The 12637-nt window shown below is 39.1% G+C and overlaps 1 protein-coding gene across 2 annotated transcripts in view; it reads right to left on the reverse strand.

Moving 5' to 3' along the window:
* Nucleotides 1–12637, reverse strand: part of LOC144981212 (bifunctional heparan sulfate N-deacetylase/N-sulfotransferase 4-like) — a 42865-nt gene that overhangs the window by 26155 nt on the left and 4073 nt on the right. For both annotated transcript variants that reach the window (XM_078953233.1, XM_078953237.1), the window contains exons 3-4: nt 2414–2501; nt 1132–1286 (exon numbers count right to left, since the gene is read on the reverse strand). In XM_078953233.1, the coding sequence (XP_078809359.1) occupies nt 1132–1286; nt 2414–2501 (243 nt within the window). The remainder of the gene's footprint in view (nt 1–1131; nt 1287–2413; nt 2502–12637) is intronic.

A 12637-nucleotide genomic window follows, 5' to 3' on the forward strand; every position in this document is an offset into this window, starting at 1 on the left:
CTTTTCATTGGAAGTGGTCGCTTAAACATACATAGCAGCTCACTAGTGGTTTTCTGAGTAGCACATGGTTTTCAGTGGCTAGCAGTCTTTCTTCATAGCGAGGATGCCCAGGTTCAAATCCTAGCCGTAACCTTCCTACGTGGAGTTTACATGTTCTCCTCATGCATGCATGGGTATTTTCCGGGAACTCCGGCTTCCTCCTACAGTCTAAAAACATGTTGCATAGGTTAATTGTTGTCTCCAAAATGTCCTTACATTTGCATAAAAATGTGTGGGCCTGCAACTGACTGATGACCTGTTTAGGGTGTACCCTGCCTTCGTCTGACAGTAAATGGATGGGCTCCAGACGTCTGTGACCCCAAAAAGGATTCAGCAGGTTCTGAAGATAGATGGATAGATGAACATCTTAAAATCTTTGATAAAGCATTCAAACTCTGCATATAATTTCTTTCTGCAAAATACATGTTACCCTACAAAAGTAACTAATTTTTCCACCACCTGACAACCCTTCAGGGGATATTTACATAAGAATTTGGGTAAAGGCCTAAGATGGAATATCAGAAAGACAGGTTTAAACCTTACTAAAAACCACACTAATGGTGTCAACTTGTTCTTTTTGACAAGCGACCACAATAATGCCCTTCACAAATGTCAGGAATCAGAATTAAAAGGACTTTTCTATACATTAATTCCAGATAATGAACACCTCTTTGGAGGATTATCCCTCACCCAACCAGAACAATGTCTACATCTTTGATGTGCTTTACCCATGTTACTGACTGGTGGAAATTGAGAGTTCAGCCCTAAAAAACACACAACCTGGTATCTGGCTTCATATTCCCTCAGAATAAATCTTTTAAATTTTCAAAGATTAAAAAAGCTTTTAAATGAGTATGAAAATTGTTGCTGTTTTACTTTTTTTTTTTTTTAATCAAAGCACCATATTGGCTAAAACAGATTGACCTGACAACATTTTTATGGTGTGATGGAGTAAATGACAAGTGTCTGTAGTGACGTGTGTCGCTGGAGGAAACAGTATAATTTAAAGAGACACATTTGAAAAAAAAAAAAGGAGGAAGAAAAACAGACAGTTGCATGAACGATGGATATGTGCCTGCGCATCCATCTCACCAGAGCAAACTCCTTGTTGAGGACCATCTGCTCCAGCAGCGAGGACTCGTTGTGGAAGAGGTGAGGCTGCATGTGGCTCCACATGTGCGGGAACCACCAGAACTCATCCACATACTTGAGCAGCAGATCGTCTCCCTCGTCCTCCTCTGGCGTGCCTGAACGCGTGGGAACACCAGCGTTGACAAGGACGGACGGATGGAGAGGGAAGAACACACAAAACAAATGTTTTCAAACCAACGATCAACCTAACTTTTGCTGGTATAAGGTCAAAAAATAACCTCTTACTAATAAAATAACTGATACCAAGATAGTCAAAAACAAAATGCTTTCGTTGATTTGGATTTTTTTGTCCTTTGTTTTTTGTGTCACACTTATCAACTTCTTTCTATTTCATTCTAAAACCAGATGACTAGTACGGTACAGCCTCTGCCTCACTTAACATCAAATAATATACAGTGCAACCAAATGTAATAATATTAAATATATAACTATATAACTATAAATAATGCTGTCAACATTTATTTTACATCTCTATATAAAAGTAAGCAGTAAAAACCTCAATTATACAAACTAATCTGCTTTTTACCATAAACCACAATGTGGTATGTGAGAATTTGTGGCAGAAATTAGTTGTAGTGCATTTATCTAATTTGACTTTATTCGGCCTTTGAAGGCATCTTTGTTCTTCCTTGCAGCGGTGTAATATTTCATTTCATTTCTGTGGAACCGTAAACCTGGTCGCAAATGTTTGCTGTTTTGTTAGAGTCAGACCGAACAGCCTTGCGATGCTGCAGGAACAGATGAGACTGCGACACTGATGTGGATCGGTGTGTTTCAGCTTGGTGGGTCACGTGATGAGGCATAAGGTACAAAAACAAAACAAAATAATAACTGGAGGTTCATTCTGACTGCAGACTGCTGCTTACATGAGGTTAGTGGAGGTGCAGTGGACCTTGCAGCCATGCAACTGTTGTGTAAAAGCGGTTAATGTTCGCTTATGTATCGGTCTTTGGCAACAAAAGACGTCTAATAAAACTGTAAAGATTGTTTTTTTTTTATTTACATTGAAGCTAACAGATGGATAGCTTGTCCAAATAAAAACAGTCAGACTGCAAAAGCAGAGTGGTGCTTCTAATGCGGTTGAAATTGAGTTTAAAAATAAACAGAAACGTTTGAGGAAAATCCAACAAACTATTAACAAGGGTGGTTTTCATTAGAATTATAGTTACTATACTGAAATTGGCTTTGAGCATTTAAAGATGAAACATGTAAATGAACCCACCTGTGTGGTAGAACTTCCCTGAGAAACCCAGATTAAAAGTGAAGTTAGTGATGTAAGACCGGAGCTGCTTCTGGGTATCAAGGAGAGCCTGGGGACAAAAAAAGCAAGGTTTTTAAAAAACAATCACTTTTTTTCCATCCTTTGGTGTCTCACACTGTCTCCCATTGACCATTTCTCCTTCTGTCTGGTTAGTTTATTTCACTGATGCTTCATTCATACTTCTATTCACACTCTGGTCATTGTTCCAGTGTTTTCCATGACTTAGACAAAAGCTGTGAAGGGCGCACTCCAAAATCTGAAAGGAATATCAAGTGATGTGTCACTCTCTGTGCAGCAGGTTTTTTAAAGCTAAACCAACAGGAAGAATGAATTAAGCTCAGATAAAACTTTCACTTTAATGGTTTTGATCTTTTCCAAATGTTTCTGACTTTCAAATAACAGGAAAATGTAGAAAAACAACACATATTTTTATCTTATTTCATTCTTCTAAACTGCACCGTTGGAATCAAAATGCATCCTTCAGATCTGTCAACATTTAAATAATACACATATATATATATTAGGCCTGCACAATATACCGCAAATTTATCGTTATCGCAATATCCAGCTCTGCAATATGCATATCGCAAAAGACGGCGAATATCGCAATAAATCGCAAACCCAAAATGTGTTAAAACAATCTTCTAGCAGCTTGAAGCATTTAACGAATCAAATAAATCCCTTTATGCTTTGACCAATCAGATGGACGCCTTCCCATTGTTGACCAATCAGATGGAGGCCTATTATGTTAACCCTGGTCCTGAAGAGCCTCAACCCTGCCTGTTTTCCAGCTCTCCTTAACCAGCTTGCTGTTGATTGGCTGACTCAAGTGATTTCACATCCTGATTGACTGAACACACCTGATTTTGGTTATCATTATCGAGCAGTCTAGGGAGAATTGGAAAACAGACAGGGTTGAGGCTCTTGAGGACCAGGGTTAGCCACCCTGACGTTTGTCCCCCATGTCGATGAGGGTCATTTGGAGTATAATTTTTAAACTGTTGCAATGAAATGGGAATGATGTTTTTGTTTATTTTTCTATTTGTTTATTTACCGCAAATTTATCGTTATCGCAATATTGATCACTAATATCGCATATCGCAAGTTTTCCTCATATCGTGCAGCCCTAATATATATATATATATATATATATATATATATATATATATATATATATATATATATATGTATTTGATGATAAATTTCACTAGATATGACGCAAAATCATGTCACATCAGATCAAATACTAAAGGCCTGTTCACACCGGGACGAATTTCGCCGGCGATTTTCGCCGACGTTTAACGCCTCGTGACTAAACAAAGGGCACCAACGAGAGTGTGCACACCGACGCGAAAAAACGCCACACGTTAAAGCGTCAAAAAAAAAAAAAACGCCTCGGGTTCGTTTTTTTTCCGACGCGTGGCGTCGAAATCTACTCGACCAATGAGAATGGCGCTTTTGCTCACGTGTCTGGAGCTTCTGAAGTTACAGTAAAACACAACTTGGGGGCGCTCAAACACAAAACTGCCTTGCTGAGCACACATACCAGCGAAGAAGATAGACGCCAAGTAGCGTCTACACACAGCCGCGAAGCAATAATGACGGACATTCAAAAATATCCCCGAACCAAGCACCAGTTGGAGCTACTGGTGCTTGAAATATTCATGTTTTCTTTGTTTGATTCTGACAAGCGTGTAAATACTTGCTCTCTTCTTCTGAGTGAAAAGCGACTTTAAGAAGCGTAAAGTTGCGCAGCGCCACCTTGTGTACAGGAGTATTTCTGTTTTACATTAAGCGCCATCTAATGTCAGGGAATGAAATTGCATGTTCACTCCACTCATCGTCAGCGAAAATCGCCTGGGTGTGAACACAAAAAACGTGGCGAAAAACGCTGGCGAATAACGCCTGGCGAATATTCGTCCCGGTGTGTACTGGCCTTAAGACTTAACTAAATTTTGTACCACTTAGCAAATCATCATCCAGTGTGTTCCTGTTAAATACACAGATTTAGGCAGATTCTAAATTTAGGCAAAATTCTATAGAAGTTTTGAAGTGTGTGGTACGTAAGGAAATGAGGTCCTGGTTTATTTGATGACTTAACTCATCTTTTTTATAGAATATAAGAGGAATTATGAGAAGTAAATGACAAGCAAATCTATATTGTTGTAGACCTTCATATATAATTATGGCCTAAATGCCATCTAAATTCCCAGTATCTTAACATTTTTATAAGAATATGGATTAACAACTGTAGATTCTTGTTTTCAGAGTCTCTGTTTGTCTCAAAAGGGATTTGAATATTGATGGGTAATTTATCATTTTTTTAAGTTTACTTCAGAGGTCACTTTATCCCCTCATAGTGATTCCTGCTAAAATCACACTGTTATGTCTTGTTTTTTTTATATATATATTTTTTTCAGTTTTGTCAGTGCACAACTCCAGCCGTAGATTTTTTTTTTGTCGCCTCAATCTCTGGTTTCAATGCTGCCATCAGGATTTTCTTCACTTATTTAATGACTTCATTAGTTTGCTGGCCTTTAAACAAAGACTCGGTAATGAGTGTCAACTAAAGAGAGTTGAACACACCATGCACGCACACACACACCGACAGTAACGCAAGTTAATGAAGGTCAGTGCATTACTGGCCTCCAGAGGGTGGACTAATAACACCCACACCCACCCCTATGTGCACAGAAACAATCTTTCCATCCATTTCATGGTTTCCTCCATTCATCCCTAACATCACCTGGTGAAACCCGTGGATCCCAGTCCCCTCAGCTCTCTACAGTTTCGTCCTACTGCTCCGGTTCTCCGTCTTCTTGCCAAGAACCTGCAGATTCCTCTCTGCCCTGCCGCCCCTACCCAACCCCAGCCCTACCGCATTTGTCTTCCACACTTCCCACCCACCTCTGAACCTCTCTCCTTCGCTTGCTCCAAGAAAATGTCACATTCTCAGGAGACAAGGCAGTATTAATTTGAAAAGAAGGCTGAAGCAGCAACGAGGAAAGATCGCTCCCACCGCCCCTCTACGACTCTATACCCTTGCAAATTCTTTGACCATGTCCCCCTGCTATTGCTGCACTTCTGCAAATATTTTTTTTATCAACCAAGTTGTGAATTTTCTCTCAAAAATGTGTTCAGCTGGGTCTTTGTTCCCTGTGTCACGCCCCAACAACAACTCGGTTTCACTGCTTTTAATCGATCCCCAGAAACCCTGCTTTATTTATGACAGCTGAGCAGCTGGAGCCACAGCAAAAGATTGGTTGCTGGAGCTCCTGCTCTTTCCTTCTCACCATCTCAATTGAATGTGAGTCTCCCAAAATACCAAATATACAGACACATGCTTGGAGTGTCTTCATTAGCCTTAATCTAATGGTGCAGAAGATGGCTGGCTGCTGACAGATGTGCACAATTCCCTAATCTGATCCCCTGTCTCCTCTACTATGACATCTTCTATGTCTTACAGGCGTGCAAACACACAGCCAAATGTTGGGACACAAAGACTTGAGAATTCAATCAAGTTTGCAGCTGGGTGTTTTGCATTATAACTTAATAAACACTTCATGATGCAATTGGCTGAAATGTAATATTAAAGTATGTGCTGGCATACTTAAGAATTAGTGGAGGTGAGTGTCCAAGTGTGCAGAGTATTAGTTCAAACATCTCATTTGTATTCCGCTGACAAACATTTATAACGCAGATCTGCAGAGCCACACAGGAAATGTTTGTGTTGTATCGGCGGGAATCAGAACCACTAACAGCAAGAATGGCTGCGTTTGTATTTATTTTTCTTTGTTTTGTTTTTCTTAACTGTGACATTCAGCTATTCACATTTTTGACTTGTCAACGTTGTGTTTATTTTATTTTTTTGCACAGTAATATCATTTTGAGTAGAGAATTGTGGCTAAGATTGAAGATGTTTTTAATTTGATTGCACTAACAAGCTGAGTTGATGACAACGTATAAAACTACCCAATAAAAAAGGGATTATGGATCTCCTTGAAAAGGACAAAAAGAATGTGTTTGTCTGAACAAAAAGAGTTTTGCTCTGCGGTCAATTTAGCAATAATTCACATTGGTGGAGTAAAAGAAAAATATTTATGTAAAAATATGCAAGTACACAATAAGTAATGATAAAAAGTTTATTAAAAAAAAGGTCACCAGTCAGTTTTTACTTGTTAAAGTCTCACTTCGATCATCTTTTCATCCTTTGTAAAAGCATTCCGAGTAGTCTTTAAATTATGATTACAGTGTTCCCTCGCTATGTTGACCTTTTGCAATCTTGCTGTTCTGCAGAATATTTTCAGCAAGAACTTTGCATGCTTTATTTGTATTTTTTTTATTTTTTAACAGCACATTGTGTTCTGTGTCTTGATTGGCTATTGATCTTGTCAATCACTCTCTTTTGTGCAGTGTCTTCTGTACAGAGATGTGGCATGTGCAGCTGGCCACATTAACGTAAATCTTCAGTGTGATCAGAGAGTCTAAACAAGAGAGACTAGTGTGAAAATGGATCATAACAAGGAAACACCGTAATGTGTTTCGTTTTTAGTCAAATAAAAAAAAACAAAGCTGTGCCTTTTTTTTTATATAGTTTCTACATAGCGACCGGAGTTCATTAGAAATCTGCCTACTATTGGCTCTCTCGCTAGCTTACAGCTCTTCACAACACCAACCCAACCATAGCGGTGCAACAAATATGGCGAGCAATATCGGACCTATCCAGCCGTATTGTTTTAACCCAAATGCCAGCTTGGATGAGGAAAATTAATACATACATGGATCTATTTGTCGGCAAGTGGATGCATCAGAATGGAGCGTAGCAAGGAGTTTGCGTTTTTTGATCTGCTCCTGATTCACAATGATTTGTATAGAGAAATAGTCAGAAATATAATTTGGAGTCTTTGAACCTTCTATTGCAGAGAAAATTGTTTTTTCGTCAAGATGCAAAGCTGCTTTTCCTCGCATCAGAATCGGCTGATTGATTGCGTAAAAGGTTGAAGAGTTACAGTAGTCTAAAGAGTGTCAACACTGGAACTTAGGCACTGGTGTTTCAAAAGCTGCATTTTTATATCGTCCTTTCCTTAAATTCCTTAGAAATTTGACTACAAAATGATGACCAGAAGGGAACTTTGAAGACACTAAGGCCAGTAGATGAAAGACAAATATGTCAGACGAAACAACTCTCCCCTAGATAAATTACCAGTCTGTAAGTCGGTTCTAACAGGGCTTGGAAGTTTCATCCTGATTTTTATCTGAAGGCTGTAATGCAGTTTGGGAGAAAAACTCTAAGCAATGAGGTCGAGAGGATACCTGGACTCAAAGCAGAGAAGGATTTTTGAAATCGGCCATTAAAGCTACTGATAGGAGGGAAGCGGAAGAAGGCGGGACTGCGGAAGGCGATCCACAGAAAAACTGAGGCAAAGCAAAAGCATCCTTGGATTAACATTTCACTGGCACAGAGCGCCCACCTTTCATCCACTTCCAATGGCAGAGACGATGGACGATTGTTTTGTGGTGCATTTTCTTGCATGTGTGCGGTAAGCCCTTGAAGAGATGGCAGATAGATGTTGGGGTTCAAACAGATGGGAGACAGGCATCTGGACAGCTGACATTCCCTGCCTTTCAAAAACCCTTTATGCCAACCACCTCTTCACCATATCCCCATTCTGTCATCTTGCACTTTTTTTTCATTCCCCCGCTATCCTTTTTTTTAAGCTTCAAGCTTGACTGCAAGATGTAAAATAATAAAAGTAATTATAAAAGTGGGATTTTACGCATCAACAGATTAGACAGTGAGAATCAGAGGGGAGGGCACGAAAAAAATTGCAGTCGTTAATGGGGTTTAATTCCTGAGTAAAAGCAAGCCGTCACTTTCGTCTCTTGTGAACGCTTCCCGCCATTGTGTGTGTATCTGTGCATGAGATGTAAATGCTGGACCAGCACAATTTTAACTGGGTCAGGCATCTCTAATTGATGACCAGAAAGAGCGCTTAACCAGTTAATGTTGACGTCTTCCCGTTCACTTGCTTCTCCTGCCTGCATATCACTTCCAGTCTCCCTTGTCAGATTCAAGTCAGTGTAGCTTTTCATATGTGAGCATTTTACAAATTCATCTATTCACTTGCATTTATGTGAGGCACTTGGGAGAGCTTTGGCATTGCTACCCTTACGCTAAATTCTACTTGGCAGGCCCGCATGGATTTTAAGTTTCAGTGATTGCTGTGACTGCAAAACCCACCTCATTGTGTGGAGGAAAATTCATGGCACACAGCCACACTCGCAGGGTTTCCTTTCAGTTTTGGGGGGGGTGAGTTGAAAAAAAACCTGTTATTTAAAGACCCACTCTTATTACTATTTTTTTGTGTGTTTTTAGTATGTTCTTGTGGCATTTTTCTGATGATAGATTTCTACTTGTTGTAAATCAGGAACCAACAAAAAAAATACCGTTGTAAAAAGTTTGTAGCTGTTACGTAGGCGCTACAATCGCACAAGCTCTTTGCTCTGCTCCATTCTGATGCATCCTCTTGCAAACAAATAGATCCATGTGCGTCTTTTTTTTCCTTTTTTGAGCTGGCATCTTGCTCAAAACTGTACGGTTAGATAGCGCCAATATTGCTCGCCGTTATTGTTGCATTTGTAATGTTTGGTTGAGGTTGTGAGGGGATGTAAGCTGGTGGGAGAAATTGTAAACAGATGGAGGATGGGAAGTGGGGGCAGGGTTGCTCTGCGCCTACAGTCCGGCCCACAACTTGGAGGAGAATTTCTATGTCCTAGAAAATGAGGTTTTTACTTTACACTTTTTACACTTTTAATAAAGTAAAACATTTCTAGTTATGTATTTTTTTAATTGGTAAGATTAATGAGAAGCAGATTTGCCAACTGTCATGCTTTTCTGGGTTAAAAAGTGTGTAAATCCAACACTATCAATATGAAATGATCATCAGCACACAAATTACAGGAAGGCATCTGTGCTACTTGTAGCAAACTACTCAAATCAATCTCATTCTTTTCACATTTGCCGTTCTCTCTTCTGATTCCTAAATCTTCCATCCAGTGTTTACGCCTTTCTTCATTACTTATGTAATAGCGTTTGGCAATGAGGCAAACCGATATGGAGAGTTAGAGCTTAGTTTGATTGATTTAATTAGTTCTAAAGATTAACTCTAAATAGAGCTGCACAATAAATGAAAGGCTGCTAAGCTGAAATCCTTCAAAGAAATTGGAACGACATTTATTTGGTGTAATACCGTTTTTGTTTAGTTTTTGGGTTAGATAAAACCACAGGAACACTGGAGCCATGGCATTTTGATGGCCATCCTTTGCTATCATTCCAGCTGTTCTAACAATGTGTGCTTGAATTCAATGTAAAAAATACAATTAAATGGAGGATAAGTAACAAACTTTCTGTTTATTGCTACAGGCCAAAAAAGAACTGCTGCATATTAGACCACAAGGAAGTTATAATTACTTCAGCTGCTAAATTATACCAAGTAAAATGGCAAAAACTGTTAATTTTCACAAGGGGTGAGATATGGACAGTCCAGACCATGGGAAAATTGGGGAAAATGTAGGACACTTCATCAGCAGGATGACAGTCTCCACTGCACATGAGGAAGGTGTAGAACACAAAAAGTTTTGAGTTGTTATTAGCTGTGTAAATCACTGAGCCTGCTTGCCTTTACCGACTGCAACCTTATGTATCCTAACGAGAGAGGAGCAGAACTCAGCTTCTGGATCTTTGTTGCAGCCTGCGTGTTTGCATGCATGTGTTGTCTAAACTTAGATTACACCTCTGCAGAAAACACCTTTGGGAGGAAAACAGCGGGAACGAGTTGAGAGAGAGATTTGGAGAGGAATACAAACAGGCCGGAGATAGCGATCAATGACTCAAGTGAGGAGGGAGAGAGGAGGAAGCCGAGTGGAGGAGAGAAAAGGAGGTGATAAAGAGGAATCCAAAGACGAAGATTTGACACCCCGCTAACGACCACTCTGAGAACAGAGGAGAAACCTATGCGAATGAAATTTCAAAAAGAGAAGAAGAAAAAAAGTGCAGGCACAAGTATCACCGATGGGGGTTTTTGACTGGCATCATCCCTCATTTTGAGAAATGTCATCTGTGGGGTGCCTCCCTGTGAATCATTTTAATAGAGGATATACAGCTGTGTGGGTGAGTGTGCTCGCAGACAGAGGGGGGTGTAGGTATTGTTTGTCACCAGATGAACTCGTGGGGTGAGACTAATGAAGAGTGCAGGGAGAAGGAGGGTGGCATTTTAATTGGACCCTCTCTTTTCTGTCTCTGCCTCCTCTTATAGGGAGTCGCAGGAGATTGAATCTTATCTTGGCAGAGGTAAGAGAAGACTTCTAATGTATTATTATAGTGCGCTCAATCACCAGCTGTTGAGCCCCCCAGTTTTACATTGACACGTTTCTTTGGCACATCTGTTATCTTTACTGTTAAAATTTTTCAACACAGGTTGACCTATTTTGTGATCTTACATTTATTTTTAATTGGTGTAATAATTAATTTGTTTACTGTTTCCCATCTCAATTTTTTTCTTTTTTTTAATAGAGTAGGATTAATTCTTCACAGAAATGCAGCTGCAGGGGTCTTACACATTAGATAAGTATCACTTTCACAGCAGGAGGACACAAGATAATATTATCACTTTAATGAAAGCAAATTTAGGGAATTTAATAGGGCTGCTTGAAAAGCTTCTTTAATTACGTTCCATTTTGCTGATGGGGAGCAGATATTCGTTTGGGATACGAAATATGAAAAATTAGGAATACTTTATTACATAAGGACTGAAATATTGTAAAAAATTAACAACTTATCAATATTTCTGTTTTTGTAGATTTATTTTTTTTAAAGATAAAGTAAAATGCCAACAAATTCCCTATTTAAAACCAAAATGCAATATATGAAGAAACATTTAAGCATGTTTCTCTGTAAATTATAGTAAGTTAAGGTGGACTTTGATTATTTAGAAATTAAAAAAAGAGATTTTTGAAAGTTATTATTGTTTAACAGGAAAAGATAGACGCAAAAAAAAGGCCCTCAAGCAAAATCTCTTCAAAGTAGAATAAGGATTTTTGTCAAATAAAAATCCTCCTTATTTTGGGTTTCTTTCATCCTGTCTGTCAAACTAAACCCTCGCCCACTTCAACTGATCTCTGCAGGTTTATAGGTTTCACTTTACACCAAAACCAAATATTGTCGCATGCTGATGTCGGCGAGCAAACATCTTGCTTTCATGGTTACATTTAAAAGACGAGAAATAAAGAGCAAAACAAAAAAACAAATTCCACAATGGTGACACATCATTCAGCTGTTCTTCTCACCCAGAGCTACATGTGCTGTATATTTGACTTGTGGTCGTCTAATATGAGTCATCTCTTCAACAGCTTTCAGCACCAGAAGGAGAAGACTTTCATTTTTTAGTCCTTCTGCAAACTGATAGGATTTTGTTCCTCTAACCTATCAGATATAAAGAATAAATACAAAATCCTGAATAAATAATTATTTCACTGAGTATTTAATTTATTATGGCTGATTGACTCCCAGATCAAGCCTCAATCAATCAACTCAACCTAGAGCTACATATCTATCAAATAAACACTTCTACTCTCCCTTTCCTCATCACCAATTTTTCTCTGCAAATTAGGCAACGACTGCCCCTGAGGCATTACACCCCACTCTTCTCATCTCTTAAATGTTCTCTCCTTCCTTTCTTGACTGCCAAACTCGCCTTAGATGAAGAAGATCAGTTTCAAATGTCATTGTTCCTTCCTTTTCCTGACCCTCTCCAAGTCCGTCTCTTCAATCTCATCCCTTCTGTTATGGAACTGGTTCATCCTCATGTATATTTATGGTACAAAGCTGAAGAGTCAGGCAGACTTAAAATGAAAACTCCAACTAGAGAGCTCTTGTGTGCTCATTTTGTGAATGCGTACGTGCACTGTGATGTGTGGCTGCGCTGAGGAAATGTGCACCCTTTTAAGATATAACTTTTTTTTTTATTCTTAGGTGTGAAGTTTCTCCTAATGTCACCACCCGCAGTGTGAAACCCTTTTTATTCCTTCCATTTTTCCTGTTTCAACCCCCAGCAGTGAACATGAGGCTCTTCTTTTTCTTCATGCTTCACGGGACAGGTGAATGAATGTAAAAGACACATTTTAGTT

Source organism: Oryzias latipes, chromosome 1 (genome assembly GCF_053564925.1).
Source record: "Oryzias latipes strain Hd-rR chromosome 1, Olatipes_Hd-rR_3.1".
Lineage (NCBI taxonomy): Eukaryota > Metazoa > Chordata > Actinopteri > Beloniformes > Adrianichthyidae > Oryzias > Oryzias latipes.